Source organism: Panthera uncia, chromosome X, assembly GCF_023721935.1.
Source record: "Panthera uncia isolate 11264 chromosome X, Puncia_PCG_1.0, whole genome shotgun sequence".
Classification (NCBI taxonomy): domain Eukaryota; kingdom Metazoa; phylum Chordata; class Mammalia; order Carnivora; family Felidae; genus Panthera; species Panthera uncia.
In genome coordinates, this window is record NC_064817.1 from 11,260,670 (window position 1) to 11,284,664 (window position 23,995).

Genomic DNA, 23,995 nt, shown 5'->3' on the forward strand with positions numbered 1-23,995 from the left:
AAGGAAAGGAAAGGAAAGGAAAGGAAAGGAAAGGAAAGGAAAGGAAAGATAGGAGAGGAAAGAAGGAACTGGTTCTCCCCTACATTTGATTTAAGAAGCACCACATGAAAGGCTCTGTTTCTCTTCTCCTATTTCCCCCTTCCATTGTTCTTTCACTCTGCCACAAAAGTCATTATCCTAAAACATGAAATAGATCCCATGATTAAAACTTCAATAAGATCCCATAGTCCAAAGGCATCAATCCAAATTCCTTACCATGGTACAAAACTCCTCATGGTCTCTTTGTGTACCTGCTTTTTCAATCTCCCCTCCTCCCTCTCCATTGTGTTCATGCATTCTTGAGTCTCCTCTCTTCCCAAACAGTTCAATCTTTTACATGCATTTCTGTGTTTTCCAGTTTGGGCTGCACATTAGAACTACCCAGAATCTTATAAAAATATAGTGTCCACGTTCCACCCAGGATAGATCAGGCTGTCTAGACTCTCAAAGACCAATGGGCCAAGTTTCACACGGTGTCTTTGAGAAAAAGATGGGAAGCACAGAATGGATAAGATAAAGTGGATTAATAGCTAGTTGGATAATTGGATCCAAAGAATGTGGAATAATAAATATCAACTTGTAGGAAGATATGTGTCACATGGTTTTATCTTTGTCCTTATCGTGAATTTTTTCTTTTTATAGATGTAGATTACAACACAGAATTCCAGAGGACAAGCAACTGAGAAAGAAGACTTTGATGTTAAATAGCCAAATATTTTAGATAAAAATATTTCAGTAGGTTAGATCAGGGGTCTGTAAACTATGATCTGCAGGCCAAATGCTCTCTGCTGCCTGTTTTTGTAAAGTTTTAGCAGAACACAGCCACACTCATTTGCTTATGTATTAGCTATGGCTGATTTTCCGACACAACAGCAGAGTTGACTCATTGTGACAGAGACTAGATGGCCCACAAAACCTAAAATATTTACTATCTTTCCTTTTACAGAATAAAGTGTGCTGACTCCTAGGCTAGAGAGATGGGATGAGAGATGTTATTTTAATAGGGTGAATACAGGCTTTCTTGAATTTGAGCAAACTACCTACTTAAGAATAGAATTTTGAAAGCTATCATTTTAGAGCAACATTGGTGGAAGAGACTTGGAAACTTCCTGGACAGTGATGCTGATATGAGCCAACATGGGATTTGGTTGTCAAAAAACAAACAAACCAAACAAACAAAAACCTAATACAGTCCTAGACTGTCTTCATAGATGTAGGGCAAAGGGTGTAGAATGTCCTATTCCTGATCACCTTCATGCATCAGAACCAACGCAGAGTGCCATGTCTAGTTCAAGGTTACCGACAAAATGAAGACAGCAATTAAGACTGGTTAGGAAACTTGAAACTATCGTAGAGACGAAAACTGACGGAGCGAAAGATGATATCTTAGGTTCAAAAAACAAAAAGGACTTGGGGCGCCTGGGTAGCTCCGTCAGCTAAGTGTCCAGCTCTTGGTTTCAGCTCAGGTCATCATCTCGCAGTTAGTAAGTTCTGGCCCTGTGTCAGGCTCCCCCCTGACAACGTAGAGCCTGCTTGGGATTCTCTCTCTCCTCTCTCTTTTTGCCCTTCCTATGCTCGTGCTCTCTCTCGCTCTCTCTCAAAATAAATAAATAAACTTTAAAAATAGGGGTCAACTAGTTTAAAAAAATAGCTGCCTTCATTTATTTAAAAACCTTTGTAGGAAACAGCAATTTGGATCCAGAAGGCAGAACAAAATGGTGGTAAAGCACTTAATGCTCAATGGAGGGAGTATCTCTATCAATTAAAGGGGCCCACAGATGGAATGGATGTCTTGGAAAGAGATGGCTCACCCACCCCTAAAGCAGTTTGAGCTGAGGTTCTTAGCCACTCGTTAAAGACGTAGAGAAGAGTCAAGAATGAAAAGGGGGAAAGAATTGGACCACATACAGGACTTCTCAAGCTTGGCACTATTAATGTTGTGGACCAAATAATTCTTTGTCATTGGGGTCTGTCTTGTGCATTGTGGAATGTTTAGCGGCATCTCTGCCCCTTCCCCACTTATGACAACCAAGAATGTTTCCAGACATCATCAAATGTCACTGGGGGGCACCCCTAGTTGAGAATGAATGACATAGACTAAGTATATTCTTCAGGCCACCTGGTCCTCAGGGAGGTGACTTCGGTATAGGGTGCCCATATACAACACAGGGCCCAGACCACACCAGTTTGACTTTGTGTCCTAACATAATTATTACCAGTGTCTTCTTTCACTTGCAGAAGGATTCCAGTTTGGATGACAAATTATGTGGTCACCCTACCTAGGCACAGAGCTCTCTCTAATGTCAGCATTACTATCTCTGCAGATAAAGGAAGCAGCCATGGGGATATTAACATTTAATGTTTCCCCAATATTTCAACTCTTGAGGTCAGCGCTAGAATGTTCACATACTCGTTGGCTCTTGTCTGCTGAGAGCACTGATGACCCACTCTGCTGAAGGGCCTGCAATTGACGTTTGACGGTGGTATTGTGAATTTCTGCTAGCGGGTAAGTTTCGGCAAGCTTGGACTGTTCTTCATAAAAGGCAGACCATTTGGCCCCGGCCTCATTCTGAAATGACAAAAAAATAAAGTTGAAGTCAGAATGGCACCGCTTGAACAGATAAAACAGGAGATACTGTCCAAAAAAACATCTGGTGGAACATCTAATATTTCCTGAGTAGTTTTAGTTCTCTACTTTGCTGAAGGTCAAAGCTTAGGTTATGAGTTAGCAGGCCATTCTTGGTCACTCTCTCTTTCTGGCCCAGTGCCTAGTTTTCCCCAGGGTCCTGTCCCCAGAACTGGAAGTGCATTCTCACAGATAATTCACATCGTGGGGCCCTGGAATTTATGGCCTTAGCACTGTGACGTGGGTGAGCTGATCAAGGATTCGAGGATGAATGCTCTAAGGGGAGAGCCCAGTAAAGCTCAGAACAAACTTAATGGGAATACAGCCCGTCATGACACTGGGAACCGCAAGAAATGAGAATCAGTTTGCAGTAAGCCCCACAGTGCCATGACTTACCAGAGATTCTGATCTTAAATTATGTTCCCCCAAGAAGGTAGCCCAGAACATGGCCCTTTGGTAGCCATGGCGATTTTCTAACAGTCAAAGAAACCAACGAGCAGGTGATGATGCCAGGACTCACTTGGCCCCCATCTTGAACATCAGTGTAGGCAAGTGGACTTCTCCAGACTCTTCTAGCACAGTCTTTTCTCAATGTACAAATTCATTTCCATCTATCACAGACTGAAATAAGCAATTACTTTGTACATTGTACTTCTCCAGACTGTATAAAAGAGGTAGCCTATGAGACAAGTAAGAACTCCATTCTTGGAGTCAGACATCTGTGACTAGCCGTGCAACTTTAGGCAAATTACTTACCTTCTCTGAGCCAGTCACCTTATCTGTAAAACGTGAGTAATAATAGGACTTACCTCAAAGGGTTGTTGTAACGATGAGAAGAATTGACAAATAACAAAAAGTTTATCACAGTATCTGGTACATCCTAAACATTCAAAAAAGTTAGCTATTTTATAATTTATAGAAAAAAACTCTTTGCCCTTAAGTTGCTTACAGTGTTATCAGACAGATAAGGTATGCAGCGTGAATGTTTCATTAATGAAATATAAGAGCATATGATAAAGTATAAGCTTTGAGTGGGCCAAGCAGTTTCTGCTATAGGAAAAGAAAGACTCATGCAGGCAACTAGATTTGGCCAAGCTCTCATGGAGAAGACCTTAAAGTAGGTAGGAGTTGGATGGATGTAGAGTACTTTGCAGAATAATTCACCTCATTTGATCTTCTTAATCTCATGAGATAGAAAATCATTGTGTCTCCGTTATTCATATGTGCATAAAGGGGCTGAGAGATATAAATAGTGAATATAGCAATCAACTGACAGCATCTGGGTCCTGGATCCTGTGGTAGAGAAACGCTAAGATGGCTCCCATGATCCCTCTGTCTGGGTGGTACACACTTGAGTGATCGCCTCCACCTTGAGTGTGAGCAGAACCCATGATTCACATCTAACCAGCAGCATATACCAAAGGTGACAGGATGTACATATTTATGTTATATAAGATTATAATTTTTATCTTGCTAAAACTGTCTCCCTTGCTGACTCTGATGCAGCGAGATGCCATGTTGTGAGCCACCCTGTGGAAAGGGCCACACGTCGAGGAATGGAGGAGGGGCTCTGGGTGATATCATGCAAGAAACTAAGGTCCTCAGTCCAGCAGCACACAAGGATCTGAATGCTTACCACTAACCACATTAGCTTCGAAGTGGATTCATCCCCAGTCAGGCCTCAGATGAGACCATAGTGCTAGCCAGGACCTCGATTACAACTTCATAAGGCTCAGAAACGGAAGACGCAACTAGAAAATGCCTGGATTCCTGACCCACAGAAGCTGTGGGATAATAAATGCGTAGTGTTTTAAATTGCTAAGCTTATGGTAATTTTTAACACAGTAGATAATTAGTAACAATCCCAACGCGGGACTTCAGGCATGATTGGGTTTTCCAGGCAAGGAATTTTACTTTTATTCTTTGAATACTAGGGAATCACTCAGGGGCTCCAAGCAGGCTTGTGACGTGATGGAAATGGTGTGTGGACATGACAACAACGGCTCAGACAAGAAAGAGATGAGTAGAATAGTGGCAGTAAAAACGGGAAATGATTTCTCTCTTTATTGAGTACACACAACCCCTCAGGAACCACTTCCCAATTAATCTTCACAAACAATCTTTTGAGGTAGTTGTGATTATCTCTACTTCACAAATGAGGAAACTGAGGCACAGAGCTGGGAAGTAGCTTTCCCTAGGACACGCAGCTAGTAATTAAAAGAACCAGAGTGTTAACCCAGATGTTTACCTCCAAAGCTAACGCTCTTAACCAGTGACCATTGATTGTATTCAACACATTCTAGTCTTGTCTGTAACACGCATGAGTGGGAAGGAGTGGACTACGGAAAGAAGAGTTTGGTCTCTGGTACAGACTCATCTAGCAACCCACCAGTTACCTCGAAACCTCTACCCTTCTTCACCCAATCCAGGATGATTTACTGTCAAGCAAAATTTCTGGTAAAACTTTGATACCAAATTATAGGAATAATATTATTCTCAATTTCTTCTGGAAACAACTCACGATCCCCAAAAGGGCTCGGTCTCAGAACATTTTTTAAATTATACTGATATAGGAACTTTGAAGATATCTGTTCTATTTATCACTACCATACTGTAAGTGTCATACTTTAAATCGCAAGACAAAAAAATGCATGATGTTGCCTTGAATTTTGCCCACTAAGGACATACTGTTCCTTCCCAAGCTAGTCTTTTTTTCCAGAGCTCTAGGGACCTAAACTAGCTTTTTGTTAATTTCTTGGCTCAATATTCCTGTACCATGCTAGTAGTGGAAATCCCATTTCCACACCTATTAAATAACCCACAGGTGAAACCTGAGTCTGATCAAGTCTCTAGATCAGGACTCTGCCCACCATCTATTTTTGTAAATAAAGTTTTATTGGAACATAGTCACGCTCATTTTTGTGTCATCTATGGCTGCTTTTGCACTACAATGGCAGAGTTGAACAGAGGCCATGGGGCCCACAAAGCCTGAAATATTTACTATCTGGCCTTTTTCAGAAAAAGTGTTCTGACCTCTGCCCTAGATCTAGACATTTACAGGAAATATAGGGGACAAAAGAGCATGTTAAGCAACATTTACGGGGCATGATCGACAAATCCAGAATAGTGGGAATTTCTATAGAACCAGAAATTTAATTCTTCAGCAAATAAATTGTTAAAAAAGTGAGGGAGGAATTCTGTAGACTAAAAGAGAACTAAAGAACATCCTTCAAAATGATTGGAAGGAGAGGACCCGGTTAGATCTTGATTCACACAAAAGAGCTGAAATTTTTTAAAAAATGAGATGGTAGGGTGCATTTGAATACTGATAGATATTTGACAAAACTGAGGAGTTCTCATCAAGTGGTTGGTAGTGTTATTGAGGTTCTTTTAAAAATTCTTACTTTGAGAGCTACAAGGTGAAATATTTATGCATCCAACCAGATCATGTTTTGGATTTCTTTCAAAATAATCCAATAAATGAGGGGTTGGGTAGAAAAATAAAACAAGATTGGCCAAAGTGTTAATAATTTGTAAAATCAGGTGATGGGTACGAGGAGATTCAACAGACCAGTCTCTCTTCTTTTATACATGTTTGAACATTTTTATGATGAAAAGTAAAGAAAAATCATACCATGGAATACTATTTGGCAACAGAAAGGAAGGAAGGAACGCTACGTGCCACAACATGCAAAGTGAAAGCAGCCAGACACGAGAGACCACATTTCCTACGAGTCCATTGATATGAAATGTTCAAAGGAGGCAAATCTTTAGAGACAGAAAGTAGATTAGTGGTTGCCTGGGGCTGGGGGCTGGGAGGAAGGGCGATGACTAACGGACATGTGGTTTCTTGCTGGAGAGACGAAAATGTTCTGCAGTTAGATGCTGGCGAAAGTTGTATAGTTCTGTAAATATACTAAAAAGCATCGAATCGTATACTTTCAATTGGTGGATTTTATGGTGCATAAATTGTATTTCAATAAAGCTGTCGTTAAAAGCTCTCTAGAGTAAAAGGAAAGGACAAAACCCGTACCTTATTCCCTAGGTCCTATCACTAAGTCTGAAACACCCACAAAACTGCTCTAAACCGAAGGAGTTAGCCAAAATATATTCACTGCTCTTTTAGCCAGTTACCCGGCACACGCGCAGAAGCAGAAGCCATTCCTCACCACCAGACTGCCCTCCCTGCATGTAGCTGGTGGCCACCTGCTTCCTCTCTGCATTTTAATATTTTCACTTTCCTTTAAAAGGTCCATGCTTTCTGCAGTTTGGCCACACTTGGTGATTTATGCCCTCTCCTCTCTGGCCTTTGCTCTAATCAACAGCTGCAATTCAAAAGTAATAACACTCAGTGATCCAGACATGATTTCGACAAACATCGCTACATCTCATTCTGGAACATGGCTTCTCAGCAAAGGGCACTCAGCAGGACTGTTACATGTCTCTTCGGCAAGTACAACTCCCGCACTCGTAGCAACGATATCGTGTCGTTCTCCCAAGCTCACGGGCATCGAGCCCTATTCTGGTGGTTTGGGGTATGAACTAAGGCTTCACAACAACCCTACAAGGCAGATATGAGTGGGACGTTCTTTTTCACAGGTGAGATAATGAAGGCGCAGAGAGGTTAATTCAGCAGCTTAAGCTCACCCAGCTGGAAAGTGGTGGAGCCAGGATCTGAACCTCACCAGTCCAGATCCGGAGCTCTTAGGCACGATGCTGGTAAGTAACACCTTCACCAGCACCTACGGGCCCATTCAGCGGAGCATGAAAACAAACGAACAGTACACTATAGTCACCTCCAACAGAGATCAAATAAAAAGTGAGGCCAGAGCAACAATAAAGAGATGAAGAGAGGTAAGACCAAAATATGAGCCAAGAAACAGATGATCTCCTATGACCACATCAGGCTGTCAAAATCTCCAGGATTTCTTTGAGCTTTAGAAAAATGAAAAAGCTTCTCTTTGGGAATTTCAAATGAGGCAGTAGGTCTCGGGTTTCATCTGTCCCATGAATGGCAGTAATTTAAACATGCGACCTACTAACCATTTGAAAAAAAAATAAGCTTCTGAACTACATTTTTGAAGGAATGTATCGCTATACAAGTGTCAGAAAATCTTTTATTTTTTAAGTGTCACAAAATCTTTTCTCAAATAATGTCGCTCGACTTCTAGGAAAGACGTGTAAGGATACTGCTTCGGGACCTGTGAGAGAAGAAATTCCTGAGTCCTTGCACTTGTCAAAGCATCTTGCTTTCCCAGAGCATTCTGAGATTTGTCAGAATTGGTTTAGTTATGGTTTTTCTGGGAGGGCTCTGGATGGATTCTGTGACCTTTGGAAGTCCCTCAGAGCTCCACGACAATGAAGGAAGGAATTCCCAATTCCAGCCTCTGGACCCATGGTTAGTTTAATTACTAGCTAGCTTTTTCACTAAGCCTCCACTTGCATTTTGCAGTTAATCTATCATTTTAGAGAGTCTTTAGATATTCCTGTTGACACTGTAGGCTTGGGAAAATTATTAACTCAATAACTTATGGCATTTCCATGAAATGCTTTGAAACCCTGATTATGATGAGAATTATGGTAGCAGCTTCATAAAGCATGTTCACTGGTTTCCAAGAATCTGGACCGAGACCAGTGAATTATTTTGTAACCGTTTTCAAATGAGCCCCAAGGTCATTTAAGTTTAGGCATCTGGGACTCCAGAATCCAAAAGATCGAGGCAAACATCCAACTTCACAACTCAGAGCATTTCTTTGATTTCCCTTTTCAGTTGCATGGGCAGTAATCTAATCTTTAAGAAGCAGCAAACACCCCTATGTAGCCATGAGAACTCACCATTTTTTGGACATTCTCGTCTGTGATATTGGTGTTATAATTCCAGGAAGCAAGTGAACTTTGATAAGACAGCTCTTCGGCTTCATGGTTAAACTTCTCCAAAAATGTCTTGGCCAGTTCTTCAGTGGTGGATTGAGCAGCAGTTAAAGCAGCAAAGCTGAGAAGGAGCCAGAAAGAGCCTGACATCTTTCCCTATGCACCAAGATCCCATCCACTGAACAACTTTCCCTAGAGTAAAACCTCTTCGTGAGTTTTTCTTGCTCATCAGCCTTTGAACTTGGGTTGGGCACTGAGCAGGGAAGATGAAAAAAAAAAAAAAAAAAAAGAAAAGAAGAAGAAGAAGAAGAAGAAGAAGAAACAGTAAACAGTCTGCTGAACCAATATAAAGTTCATCCTGGAGAGGACAGATATGTAAACAGATTTTAGAATGATTTTTTAAAGTAAATCAAATAAACAAATGTTATTCATTAATCCTAGAGAATCATAGCCCTCCTAGTATTTTATGGCCAGATCAGAACTTGAACATTTGGTTAATATGTTCCTAAAAAGCTGTTAAAGATACACTGAAGGTGTTATAATTTTACAGGGACCAAAGAAGGCTAGAATTAGGGATCACGGCGGGTAATGTTGGTACTTATATGTTTTCCAGACAATTCCATTAAAAGTCAGTTATCTCTCCTTTCTTTTCATGTCAAGCTCTATTCACAGAAAGTCTCTACTAGGGTAACATTTTCCCTTCCTAAATAAACTACTTTGCCCTTGTCTTTTTGGAATTCTTTTTTTTTTTTTCTGATTTTAATTTTAATTTCCATGGCCATTTTTAAAAGTATGAGACTAGGGGCATCTGGGTGGCTCAGTTGGTTGAGCACCCAACTTTGGCTCAGGTCATGATCTCCCAACTCGTGAGTTCGAGCCCCACATCGGGCTCGCTGCTGTCAGCACAGAGCCGGCTTTGGATCTGCTGTCTCCCCCTCTCTCTGCCCCTTCCTCGCTCACACGCACTCTCTCTCAAAGATAAATAACCCTTTAAAAAATAAAAATAAAAGTATAAGACTACCCTCCGCTCCGCAGGTTAACATTCCTGATCCGGCTCACTTTCTATCTCTCAGATGACCATGTTAACCACCTATTGTATGGCTGACTTCACTGTATGCCTCCTCCCCTTTCACTTACCTGTTCTAAAGTCAGTCAAGGACCCAGGGAAATAAAAATGACTCTGCATGGTATGAAATTCAAAGAGTGTCCATGTCCGTGGTCATCCAAAACCATGGGATCATGGCAACAGAGAATCCAGAGGGACTCCAGTGGTTATCCTGTAGAATCTCGAGAGCTGGATCAATGTCCTCATTCCCAGAGAGCGGGTATGTCAGAGATAAAGAGAGGAGCCACTGTAAATGGCAGGGCTCCTGGGCCGGCTCGACTGTGATTATGAAACCTTCACGCAGGGAAAATATTTCTTCACCCAGAAAAACAAGTCTTCCAGGTCCAGGTGACCTGGCAGTAACCAAGCCTTTAAAAAAAGTTTTCACTACTTTCCCTTATTCCAAAGTTGTACGTATTATTATAGGACAGGGAAAAATAATTATAAGTAACTGCTCAAAGTGCTTTGCATTATAATAGTTCATTGAAGCGTTACAACAAATCTAGAGGTGAATAATTTTTATCGATGTTGCACAGATTATGAAACTGAGGCTCAGAGAACTTAAATAAATTACCACACCTCATTCAGCCAGGAATGCCATTTGATTCTAGAGTACAGACCCCTTTCCACTTTCCGTGAAGATGACAGATTTCGTTTTGCCACATCAAAAAGAGGTGGATTCAAGGCGCCTGGGTGGCTCAGTCAGTTAAGTGTCTGAATCTTGATTTCGGCTCAGGTCACGATCTGAAGAATTTATGAGATCAAGCCCCATGCGGGCTTGCCCCCAAGCAGAGCCTGCTTGAGATTCTCTCCCTCTCTCTCTCTCTCTCTCTCTGTCCTTCCCCACTCTCTCTCTTTCGAAATTAATAAAGAAACATTAAAAAAAAGAGGTAGATTCTTCCTATCCTTAATGTAAATCAAAACACGTGATCCTTCTAAGAAATAAGTTAGTTGACAAATTTAAGCAATTATGATAAATGTTAAATGAAAGTAGGGGAGAAATCAGTGAAGTTTCATCACGGCACTTCCCACATTCGAGGAAGCTGAGATCCACTCACTTCACACAGGCATTAGGAGAAAAACCAGTTCCGAGAAAGGGGAGCAGCACGTGAGGCTTTGAACAAAGAGTTGGAATGTTACTTTAATAAAAGCTGAAACAAAACTCCACTCAGGTCACTTCCTGAATGAAGCTGTTAGCTTTAGAAAAAAAAAAGGAAGCCGTCCAACTTCAATTCACTGAGGCAGAAAATAAGATTAACGTGATCGAACTGAAATGGAGAAAGCAGGATATGGAATCTGAGAGCTAAAAATAGACGGACAAGGAGACTGAGATCACACCGAGGCAAGAACACCCTGGAAGCCAAGAAACTTTGAAAAGTCCGAAATAGAAGGCTTGACACAATAATTCTGTAGAACTAGCTCGTCATGGCCAGCTGCAGGCAGAGACTGCATTCTGAGAATTTGTGCTCCCCTCCAATGAGATGCTGCTGCTGTTCTGCCGACTACCCAGCAGTGTTCTCCCCAAACCCACGCTGAGAATGGAAGGACTCCACTAAAGACCCAGGGGATGGGACCCAGAAAGGCAATGGGCCCAAAGGAATGGATTGCCTTTGAGACAGAACAGAGAACCAGAAAAATTAAGAAAACTGGACATGTAGGAAACCTGCTCTACTTTTCAAAAGGGTTGGAGTGTGAATTTCCTAAGTGGTAGAGGGAAGAGTTTGATCTTGGCACCTGACAAAACTATAAAATGTGACTTTTAGGCTACGGTTTCCTCTTGGAAAACATATAGATCTCTGGTCCTAAATACATATCTAGGGATTCGTGAGGAACAAGTCACATGCTAACTGCCTCATTTCCTTTCTGCTAAAACAATATAATAGTAAAAGAAAATACAAACATACAATGTATCTTCTATTGCGATAAGGGATTTAACAAAATGTAAGGTTATACAACTAGATTTTAATGTCCCCCCAAACAACCACGTGACTCTGGTTGAGCAGTCCTTGATTAATGACGGTTCATGTCCAAAACGATAAGAATCTTGATTCAACAATTAGTTACTGGATATATACTAATGAATAAGACAGGAAAAGTTCCTGTGGATATCATCTTATATGATGTGCGGTAGAGCGAAGAAACAAATAGCTGATGATAAATGCTATGACTTTACAACAAGCAGGAAAGGAGGGTGGTGAGCTCAATCCCTTGGGGTGGGGATGAGAGGGTGATCTCTGAGCAAAGACCTGAAGGAACGGATGAAAGCCATGTGGATATTTGGTAAAGACTGTCCCAAGGGGAGGGGCAGCAGGTGCAAAGGGTGTAGGCGGGTCTCAAGAACATCGGAGACCTTTGTGTCTGGAGCCCAATGCACACAGGAAAGTGGCAGGAGGTGAAGATGGAGAGGAAGCCCAGGGCCCCACCAGGAGGGCTGGACACATGATTGTAGAACTTTGGCTTTTATTCTGAGTAACGTGGGAAGACATTGGAGGGCTTCAGGCAGAGAAGCGATTCACTCTCACTATTGAGTAGAGAAGAGACGCCAAAGGGGTAAGGTTGGAAGCAGGGAGACCAGCCAGGGGACTACCGCAGCAGCCCAGACAACCTGGTTGAATAAAAACCTAATAGGAGCTGTAAATCCAACTTGACTGCCCAAGAAAAGGAAAATTCATCTTAGACTATTTAAGACTTTGTGAATAGAAGTATTAGATGCAAAATAATTTAGAGAATCAAGCTCACTGCGGAGGAACACAAGTTTAGAGAGTCACAGGAGAGGATCCGGAGAAAAACAAACAAAAGAATAGATGGTCTAAAATAATATAATTTGAAGCACAGTTCAGACACAGAGGAGAAGACAGGTAGCATAATGGATTCACTTTGCCACTTGTTAGCTGTGTGACTTTAAACAGGCCATAGTCTCCCCACACCTCGTTTCCTTATTTCAAAGCCAATGATAATATTATATGCATCTCATAGGAAATCGTAAGTATTGTATGAGTTAATACATGAGAACACAGAAAAGAATTCTGGGAACCTAGTAATAAAAGCCACCCCAAATGAGAGGGGTTGTGTGATAATTCGGTCACGTTGAGAAGTAAGGGAAATGGGAGAATTGTCCATAGTCCAAGTTTTATCTATAGGAAACCCATCATATTCTAAGAATGAGTAGGCCCACATAAGCAAAATGAAAATGTACTGCGTTGATTATACCAGTTGTGCATTTTTAAACCGTTGAAGATAGAATTTGTTTCTAACATATATTCCATCCTCGTTAGGATGTTGCCTTAAGCATTATTTTATGTGTCTTTTTTTTTTTTCCCAGATGACTCAGTGTCATCACCTTGAATATTGTTTACTGACTAGGCTATAACGTGACAATGTCTTTAGGGCTTTACATTAATGGCTCCGAACAGCTTTATTGCTATTAACTGTGCTGTCTCTGCAGGTTCTGAATTAGCTGTCACTTCTTGAAGAATCTACTTCTAGTAGCCCTGCCCACTACAAATCTCCTCCCTGTTTCTGATCTGCTGTCTGCTAAAAGCTAAATGGAAACCAGATAACCGTGGAATTCAATCAGAAAGCCCCTTCTTCATAGGCTCAGACCTGAGGGCGTGTCTTCACCCTGCTGGAGCAAAGTGCATAGACTTTGAGATCCATATTTCCCTTACTGCTCTACCTTTTATACACTTCCAACTGAGTCACAAATGGTGAGGTTGCCAAATAGCTATGGCAGAAGCTTCTTCCGGTTCCCCAAGCTGAGAGGAAAATTTGGTTAATTTCGGAGGAGGAAAAAAAAGATATTTTGTGCAATTTCTTGTCTTAAAATTGATAGAGTAATGCTTCCAACAGAAATAAGGAAGGATATCAGGAACATAAAGCATAGGGACATTTAAAACTCCACATGGCCAAAAATGACTTGCATTTAGCCCAAATGGTTTCGACCACATACTTATCGAAGTGGACTTATAAGTACTGTACAGAAAATAAATAACAAGTTGACTTTTGAGCCCAAAGGAAAAGCTAAAGCTTTTTCCTGTTTACATTTCTAGTTGCATAGCAGTCCCTTTTCCTACAGATAGAGCAAAGATAATCTCCATGAACAAAATTGACAAATATTTTCAACAGACAGAGTTCAAATTTGTGAGGACAAGCTGTGGATTCCGGGAGGGTTGTACTAATTATTACGGGTCTGAATTTATAATTGTATGGTGCCTGTCCTGTCACCCAAATTTATTTCTACACCCAGACTGAACAGAACAGCAGGCAGTACTAGAGCTAGAGTTTACTGGTGTAAACTTACATCTAGGGCCTTAGGCTCCAAACGTGAGCCTTTATCCTCAGCGAGATGGGAATCCACGGGAGAGTTTGAACAGAGGTCACATGATCTCACCTTCATTTGAGAAGCAGCAGCCCTGGCTGCCGTGTGGAGAAGAGAATGCACAGGGGTGAAATACAGACAGAGAGAGACCACTGAGAAGGTTATTGCAATAATCCAGGTGAGATATGATGGTGGGTTGGTGGCAGTAACAGAGTTCATGAGAAGGCAGCTGGAATTTGAATACATTTTGAAAGTAAAGCGAACAGGATTTGCTGACGAATTGGGTGTAGGCTGTTAAAGAAAGATAGTCAAGGATCACTCCAGGGTTTGGGGATTGTACAACTGGGAGAAGAAGGGTGACATCAACTGACATGGGGAAGGTTGCAGGTAAAACAGTTTGGAAGGAAGCCTGGGAGTCCAGTCAAGTTTGTGATATCTAATAGAAATTCAAGTGAAGATGTTGAGAAGACTACTAGATATGCAAGTCTTCAGTTTGACAGAGAGGTCAGGGATGAAGATATAAACTTGAATGTTATCCTCTAGAGATGGTTAGTCAAATGTGTCTTTTCAGTTAAGACCAAAAGAAAAGATTTTACTTCAGAAACCCAGTGTGCTGGAAAGCATTACTTATTTCAGGTCTCAGGAGGGAAAAAGGATGGATAAATAAGGGGAAAAGTTACTTGAAACAACCCCTCCCCCAACCCCAAAGGAACCATCTGTGGACTGAACAAAGAAATGATAAAAGGGAATTTCAGGAACTTGGCCAGGGCATCACATTTTCTCACTGGTTCCTAGCAAAGGAGACACATCTCAGGAGCACAGGGTGGTTGAGTTGAAGTAAGGTGCAGGTTCAGAGAAGGCAGCTGACATGAGAGAGGGTCGAAGTTAAGTGGTTTAGACCCAGGCCAGGTCAAGGCTGAGCGATGCGCATTCAAACCATAGAAGACTCCTTCTGGAGTTAGCTCCTGCCTCTCAGCTAGAGTCTGAGAGTGACTGAGGACTTTTACACTCTGGATAATACTTCCTAATTGGCTCTAAATATCTTAGAATAGACCTACATCCCTTTTGGGCTCTACCTCAGTCTCCTGATTGAGTATAAAAGTCACGTTTTCTAATCCAGCTAGAAACGTCCAATAGTTGTTGTCTTCTTGAGGCCTAGCAGACTCACCTTGGAGACAATGTTCCCTTCCCTCCTCATCTTCTAAGGGATTTGTCTGATCTGGGCCATTAGTAGGGCTCCTTACCAACTCCATCCCCAGGGGACTAGGATAATTGGCTTAGGCTAGTCAACATTTGCATCTGATTTGTGTTGGAGAATGGTAGACATCCAACTAAACTTGGCTCTGCCTTACGGAAGTAGGAGGGAATGTCTTTCACATAGGTAATATACATAGTGCTTCGTCCATCTACTGCAGAAGGGGCTATTTCTGGGGACATTTTCCATAGATATTTCATTCCAACCATGAATTTGGGTTCTTATGAATTTCAGGCACACAAGACAGAGCTTGCAAAATCTTCCTGAATGATGTCTTGGTCTGGAAGGAGTTTCCACCTCAGTATCAATATCACATTTCTCCCCTACCCACTGACTATACATGAGATAATTATATATGATATGATATGATATGATATGATATATATGTGATATGACTATATATGATATAACCAGATAAGAGTGGATAAGAGGAGAAAGTCCTGATGGGAGAGCAAAGATATCTATCCAAACCACTACCCCAACTTTTCCAGGGGTATAGACCCCCCCCTCACAACAGTGTTAACTATTTCTTCAATAAAAGAGATGAATGAGAGAATGAAAATCACGTAGAGCATATAATTTCTGTCTCATACACTCTGCATTGTTGAGAAATTTTACTCAGATGACACAGATAAAAGATGATGTGAATAAACTCTAATTTGTAAGATTATAAAAATTTTCATGATCTCAGAGAAACAGGAGGTCAGAGTGGGCCCAAGGAGGCATCAGGTATGCTTTCCGAAGGAGATGATACTCTGAATCATAGGTAATCATTGATACTAATAATAGTAACAATACTAATATCTAAACTTTGCTGAGTGCTTATTATGTGCCACTCAGAGTTTAATTGCTTTACATGTGCTCCCTCATTTAATCCTCACAACAACCCTATGAGGTAAGTAATTGCAGCATTCTCATTTCCTAGATGAGGAAACTGAGGCATGGAATTAAGATCACAAAGCTCAAAAGCAATGGGAACTGGGATTCGAACCTCAGCAGTCTGGTTTCAAGATCAAACTCTGTGATCAGAAAGGGCTTTTGAAAGAGTTCTTATCACAGGCTTGGAAAAGAGGGACAGTCAAGGTATGAAGAAGCATAAAAGGTCTGGCTGGACTGCTCAAAAAAACGGCCCCAGGATGATATCAGACTTGCATTAGTTACAAACATTTCTCCCTGCACTCTTATGCAGCATTGATCTTCATGACTTTCACTAAGAGGAGACCATGGGTGCTCAGGCTATCTTGGCAAAAAGCTGGGTTTTTCTCAGTAGGATGAGTATATTCGGGGATAGAGAATAATTAGAGACAATAGATTCACAGATGACAACTTCAGATGGCACGGCAGTAATTTTGTTCTTTTCAAAGTGAATCTTTATCGGTGATATAAAGCAGTGGGTCTCAAACAGTGATTTTTGCCTCCTAGGAGACAACTGGCAATGTCTGGAGATATTTTTGATTGTCACCACTTGGGGAGGGTGGGTAGAGGTCAGGGATGCTGCTAAACATTGCACAGTGCACAAGACATCTCCTCACAAACAAGAATTATTTGGCCCCAGATGTTAAGCGCCAAGGTCAAGGGACCCTGATCTAGATAATGCCATGAACGTCATTCTCTCAAGAACTAACGTGTGTACATGGTTGCACCTCCCCACATCTCAATCAGGGCCAAGCAGAATAGTAAGTAGCGATGAAAGCACAAAGTATCTAATCCTGTTTAGATGTATATATACGTGCATATATGCACTGGTCTCCATAGCAAATAGGAGAAAGCAAGAATAATTAAGATAGAAAGTATCAGTCCAAATACTTAGCTCTGATTTGAACATCACAGGGGCGAGAACTAACACGTAAGGTATTTACTGTGTGTGCAGGGCACCAATGTCTATCACATTGCTGAGTGTTTGCCACCACCCTTGTGGAAGTTGTTACTTTTCAAATCCTCAGCAAGATTAGTAACTAGCTCCATGTCACCCCATAAGAGAACGGGGGGTTTAACCTGTCAGTGTGTTTTTTATTTTGATCCCTGACTCTTCCCATGGATGTGGTAAAAGCTCAAAAGAACTAGTAAGACTGTTGAAGAAAATAATTATGATTTTTAAAAACAGATCAAAATGATGTCATACTTCTGCCTTGAAGTTTGTCGATGTCAACATGTAGGACATATTATCCAGACAGTTCCCTCTCTACCTAAAAGAATGGGAAGAAATTGACTGAAAGAACATGTCAAAAGCTCATGTTTAGTCCTAAGGGAGAATCATTTGACAGTTGTAAACACTGACACAGACTACTGAAGAGTGTTGGGTAATCTACATCTCTGGAAGGTTTCATAGGCTGAGGAAGGTTTAAACGTGGCCTTGACTGAGGGAGAGGACATGGCTCACCAGAGCTCCAGTAAAATGCTGTTCTGGGAAAAAAAAATGAGAAGGAATAAATAAAGCCTACAGGACTTATGGAATACCAGTGAGAGAAAAAATGATGCATCATTGGAGTCCCAGAAGGAGAAGAGGGAGAGAAAGAGGTAGAAAGCTTATTTAAAGAAATAATGGCTGAGAAACTCCCAAACCTGGAGACAGATTTAGACATCCAAGTTCCTGAAGCTAATAGGTCACCCCAACATTTCAGTCTAAAATGATCTTCTCCAAGACACATTATAATAAAACTGTCCAAAATCAAAGACAAAGGGGAATTTTCAAAATAGCAAGAGAAAAAAACAATTCTCTCATACAAGGGAATCCCCATAAGGCTATAAGCGTATTTCTCACCAGAAACCTTGCAGGTCAGGAGAGAATGAGATGATGTATTCAAAGTGCTGAAACATAAATGGTTTCCTCAACAAGCTTGTCCTTCAGTAATGAAGGTGAGATAAAGACCTTCCCTAAGAAACCAAAGCTGAGGGAGCTCATCTGCCCTAGACCTGCCTTACAGAAAGTGTTGAGAAGAGTTCTTGAAGCCAAAATGTAAGGAATCTGATTAGTCACATAAAAACATACAAAAATATACAGCATACAGGTAAAAGCAAGTATATAGCCAGATGTAGAATACTCAAATACTGTAATATGGTGGGATGTTAACCACTTAACCTTAGCTAGTATAAAGGTTAAAGGACAAAAATATTAAAAATGGCTACAGTTACAATAATTCACTAATGGACACATAATATAACAAGATGCAAATTCAGACATCAAAAACATAGAATGGGGAGAGCAAAAGGGTAGAGTTTCTGTATGCAGTTGAAGCTAATGGGGCACCTGGGTGGCTCAGTCAGTTAAGCATCTGACTTCGGCTCAGGTCATGATCTTGTGGTTCGTGAGTTCAAGCCCCACATTGGGCTCTGTGCTGACAACTCAGAGCTTGGAGCCTGCTTCAGATTCTGTCTCCCTTTCTCTCTGACTCTTCCCTGCTCTCTCTCTCTCTCTCTCTCTCTCTCTCTCTCTCTCAAAAATAACATTTTTTATATTAAATACAATTTATTGTCAAACTGGTTTCCATACAACACCCAGTGCTCATCCCAACAGGTGCCCTCCTCAATGCTCATCACCCAGTTTCCCCTCTCCCCCACCCCCATCAACCCTCAGTTTGTTCTCAGTATTTAAGAGTCTCTTATGGTCTGCCTCCTTCCCTCTCTGTAACTTTTCCCCCCCTTCCCCGCCCCCATGGTCTTCTGTTAAGTTTCTCAGGATCCACATATGAGTGAAAACATATGGCATCTGTCTTTCTCTGCCTGACTTATTTCACTTAGCATAATACTCTCCAGTTCCATCCACGTTGCTACAAATGGCCAGATTTCATTCTTTCTCATTGCCAAGCAGTATTCCATTGTATGTGTAAACCACATCTTCTTTATCCATTCGTCAGTTGATGGACATTTAGGCTCTTTCCATAATATGGCTGTTGTTGAAAGTGCTGCCATAAACATTGGGGTACAAGTGCCTGTATGCATCAGCACTCCTGTATCCCTTGGGTAAATTCCTAGCAGTGCTATTGCTGGGTCATAGGGTAGATCTGTTTTTAATTTTTTGAGGAACCTCCACACTGGAGAAAAGACAGTCTCTTTAACAAATGGTGCTGGGAGAACTGGACAGCAACATGCAGAAGAATGAAACTAGACCACTTTCTTACACCATTCACAAAAATAAGCTCAAAATGGATGAAGGACCTGAATGTGAGACAGGAAACCATCAAAACCCTGGAGGACAAAGCAGGAAAAAACCTCTCTGACCTCAGCTGCAGCAATTTCTTACTCGACACATCCTCAAAGGCAAGGGAATTAAAAGCAAAAATGAACTATTGAGACCTCATCAAGATAAAAAGCTTCTGCACTGCAAATGAAACAATCAACAAAACTAAAAGGCAACCGACTGAATGGGAAAAGATACTTGCAAATGACATATCAGATAAAGGACTAGTATCCAAAATCTATAAAGAACTCACCAAACTCCACACTCAAAAAACAAATAATCCAGTGAAGAAATGGGCAGAAGACATGAATGGACACTTTTCTAAAGAAGACATCCAGATGGCCAACAGACACTTGAAAAGATGCTCAACGTCACTCCTCATCAGGGAAATACAAATCAAAACCACACTGAGAAACCACCTCACGCTGGTCAGAGGGGATAAAATGAACGAATCAGGAGACTATAGATGGTGGTGAGGTTGTGGAGAAATGGGAACCCTCTTGCACTGTTGGTGGGAATGCAAACTGGTGCAGCCTCTCTGGAAAACAGTGTGGAGGTTCCTCATAAATAAACATTTTTTTTTTAATCTGAAGTTAAGTTGTTATCAGCATGTAAGATATTTTATGTAATCCTCATGGTAACCACAAAGCAAATACCTACAGTAGATTCACAAAAGGTAAAAAGAAGGGAATCAAAGCATACCACTATGGAAAATCATCAATTCATAAAGGAAGGCAGTAAAAGGGAAAGAAAGGAAAAAGGGAATACAAAACAGCCAGAAAACAATAAACAAGATGGCATTAGAAATTCCTTAACCTATCGATAATTACTCTAAGTGTCAATAGATTAAATTCTCTAATCAAAAGACAGAGTGGCTAAAAACCAAGATCCGACTATCTGCTACACACACTTCACTTCAGCTTTAAGGACACATATAGGTTCAAAATAAAGGGATGGACAAGATAATTCTTGCAAATGAAAACCAAGAGACCATGGGTAGCTATACTTATATGAGACAAAATAGACTTTAAGCCAAAAAAGTGGTAATGAGAGACTAAGAAGGTCATTATATAATGGTAAAGAGATCAATTCATCAATAAGACATGACAATTATAAATACATATGCATCCAACATTGGAGCACCTGAGTATTTTAAGCAAATACAGATCTGAAGGAAGAAATAGGTAACAATATAATAAAGTAGGGGGGTTTAATGCCCCCCCAATTTCAACAATAGATGGATCCTCTGACAGAAAATCAACCAAAAAACACATTGAATTGAACCATACTTTGGGTCAAATGGATAATAGACATATATAGAACATCCCATCCAACAGAAGCAGAATACACATTCTTCTCAAGCACACATGAAATATTCTCTGGAATAGATGATATGACAGGTCCCAAAATAAGCCTTTGCAAATTTTATAAGGTTGAAATTATACCAAATATCTTTTCCAACCACAATGGTATGAAACTAGAAATAAATAACAGAAGAAAAGCTGGAAAATTGACAAAGATGTGGAAATTAAGCAACACACTACTGAAGAACCAGTAAGTCAAAGAAGAAATCAAATGGGGAAATCAAAAAATATCTTGAAACAAATGAAAATGGAAACAAAACATACCAATGTCTTTTAAAAGACATTTTCTAAAGAAGAAGACATACAAATGGCCAATAGGTACAATACGTGCAAACTGCTCAACATCACTCATCATCAGATGCAAATCAAAACCACAATGAGATATCACCTCATACCTGTCAGAATGGCTATGATAAAAAAGACAAGAGATAACACATGTTGGTGAGGATGTAGAGAAAAGAGAACCCTTGTTCACTGTTTCTGGGAATGAAAACTGGTAAAGCCACCATGGAAATCAATATGGAGGTCCCTCAAAAAAGTTGAAAATAGAACTACCAGGGCACCTGGGTGGCACAGTTGGTTAGGTGTCTGACTCTTGATCTCGGCTCAGGTCATGATCTCATGGTTCGTGGATCCGAGGCCTGCATCGGGCTCTGTGCTGATGGTGCAGAGCCTGCTTGGGATTTTGTCTCTCCTCTCTGACCCTCCCCCACTTGTGTTTTCTCTCTCTCTCTCTCTCTCTCTCTCTCTCTCTCTCTCAAAATAAATTAAACTTAAAATTTAAAAATTAAAATTAAAAAATTAAACTTAATTAAAATTAAAAAAAAGAAAATAGAACTACCATATGATCCAGCAATCCCATTTCTGGGTATATATCCAAAGAAAATGAGAATAGGATCTCAAAGAGATACCACCACTCCCATGTTCATTGCAGCATCATTCACAATAGACAGGATATGGAGACAACCTAAGTGTCACTGGATGAATGGATAAAAAAGATGTGGTATTAGTTCTGAGAATGTAATGTACAGTATGGTGACCAGAGTTATCCATACTGTACTGTATATTTGAACATTGGCTAAGAGAGTAGGCTTTATAAATTCTCACCGCAAAAAGAAAAACTAACTCCGTGAAGTGATGGATGTGTTAACTAACCTTAGCATGGTAACCACTTTGCAAAGTATGCATAAACCAAATTATTACACTGTACACCTTACGCTTACACAAAGTTATGTGTCAATCATATCTCCATAAATGTGGAAAACAAACAAAACCAAATACTGTTCTGGGAACGAATCCCAACCACAGCCCAACTGTGGCCTCTTCCCAGCCCCCACCCCAACTCCCACTCACTGTATAAGGAAATGGTTTTAATAGGCAACCTAGTCCTCCCTCCATTACATCTCTAACAACCTGATTTGATTGGTTCTCTCCTTTCATTTCCAACCCTCTCAGGACCCCATCTTTCCTGGCTCCTTATAATTTCCATTTTGAATGGTTAGATCCAGGTGGTAGATAGATGGGTTTTCATTGTACTATTCTTCCAACTTTCTTTATGTATGACACTGTTATAATAAAAAAGTAGTAGGGGGCTTGCAGAGGTTGAGGGCAGATTATGTAGGGCCCTATTACCACTTAGAGATTTGGGGTTCTACCCTGAAAGAGATGGGTAGGCACAGAGGGGTTTGAGTAAGGGAATGATGGGGTCTGAGATTCTGTTTTAATGGGCTATGTCATGGTTTCCTTCCTCCATTTAAATCCGACTCGGTACAGAATAAGGAAAGTTGCAATTCCGGTTGTAGTTTTACCAGAGCCTCTAAAATGTGCCCTGCATTACCCACAAACAAGGCATAAATAGCAAATGACCTAAATCAAGTATAACACAGGAATGGCCAACCATCGTCCAAAGTACTATATAAATGCTGAAGCAGAAATATTAACCTCATCTTTAAAATTTTCTAGTTATGAAATGCATCCAATCTATTTAAGATTTTGATTTCTCTCTATGTCACTGCCCATGGTACAGTATTCGGTTTGGACCAAAAATAGTCCTGGCAACCACCCTGCATGTTATTCAGTCATGGGGTTTCAGGCACCCCAATCCCAGTTCTTGCCCTCCATCGAGTACACACCTAGCATGGCGTAGATGACCCATTCAAGTTATTCCAGGAAGATGAGTTGATGACAGAGTGCCTTATAAATACACAAAAAGTAGAACAATAATAATAAAAATATGGAAACTCAAAGAATCAGTTGCTAGAAATCCTCTAATAACATATGAACATTTTAAATTGCTGTATGATTTGGGGCAATATATTTAAATTCACTTAGCCTCCATTTCTTCCTTTGTGAAGTAGGATTAGTAACACTTGTTATTGAGTGAGTAATGAAAAGTAGTAAAAATTAGTTAATAAAATGAATCCTGTGAATAAAACTTTTACATTCCTTATAAGAAGTGATATTGAAAAAACTCAACTTGTATTCACAAAGAAAAGAAAAGAAAAGAAAAATTTACTTAGGGAAAATATTTTACAATATGGATAAGTATTCATATACACAATGACCAAATCTTAGAAGTAAGATAACCTATGTCTCTGGAGAGAAATACAGATCTGGCAGGGAGGTAGTGAGAGGGAATATAGAGATATGTAAGGCATCTATTTGGATTCTCCGCACAAAGAAAGAACTATGCAACTCTGAGAAAAACTTCCAAGTACACTGGTTTCTAGCCCCCAAAACACCCTCATTCCTTCAAAGGACTCCAGTATAATCCTTGGGGAGGTTTTGTAAATGGCATTTTATTTGCCGCTCTATTGGAATGTGCTGGGTCAAAGCACTACATTTGAAACTGTGACCTGAGGCCTCTGCAGTCATTGTACTACCGAAATGAACCTTCGTCTTACCCTTTATAGCTAAGCAGATGATAATCTAGCAAGCGAATACTATAATATGTGATGGGAATCTAATAACAGCCTCGGTCACTCTTGGAATGACGGCAGATACTAACATTGGCAAACCTGTGTCACTTCTGAGCAAGCAGATTTTAGTTCTTATGTTCATTGATTTAAATTTTCTTTAGCTCTTCAAAGAGCAGATTAGACTACCTGGAATTATGCTAAATAAGACCCAAAAAGCTTATCATATGAATGAATTGTTCCATGGCTGGCTTGTGGCCCAAGGACCTTTGCTTTGCTTATAACAGCCCCAAGCAATGAAAAAATTGGATGAGTGACTCATATC

General features: G+C 40.5%; 1 protein-coding gene across 3 annotated transcripts in view; it reads right to left on the reverse strand.

Annotated features, from left to right (window-relative positions):
* ACE2 (angiotensin converting enzyme 2) overlaps positions 1–9,920 on the reverse strand; it is a 40,835-nt gene extending 30,915 nt beyond the window's left edge. For 2 of the 3 annotated variants that reach the window (XM_049643488.1, XM_049643489.1), the window contains exons 1-3: positions 9,674–9,920; positions 8,501–8,789; positions 2,450–2,608 (exon numbers count right to left, since the gene is read on the reverse strand). In XM_049643488.1, the coding sequence (XP_049499445.1) occupies positions 2,450–2,608; positions 8,501–8,686 (345 nt within the window). In that variant the 5' untranslated portion in view covers positions 8,687–8,789; positions 9,674–9,920. The remainder of the gene's footprint in view (positions 1–2,449; positions 2,609–8,500; positions 8,790–9,673) is intronic. The other variant, XM_049643487.1, reaches the window with a different exon arrangement.
* Positions 9,921–23,995: the final 14,075 nt, after the last annotated feature.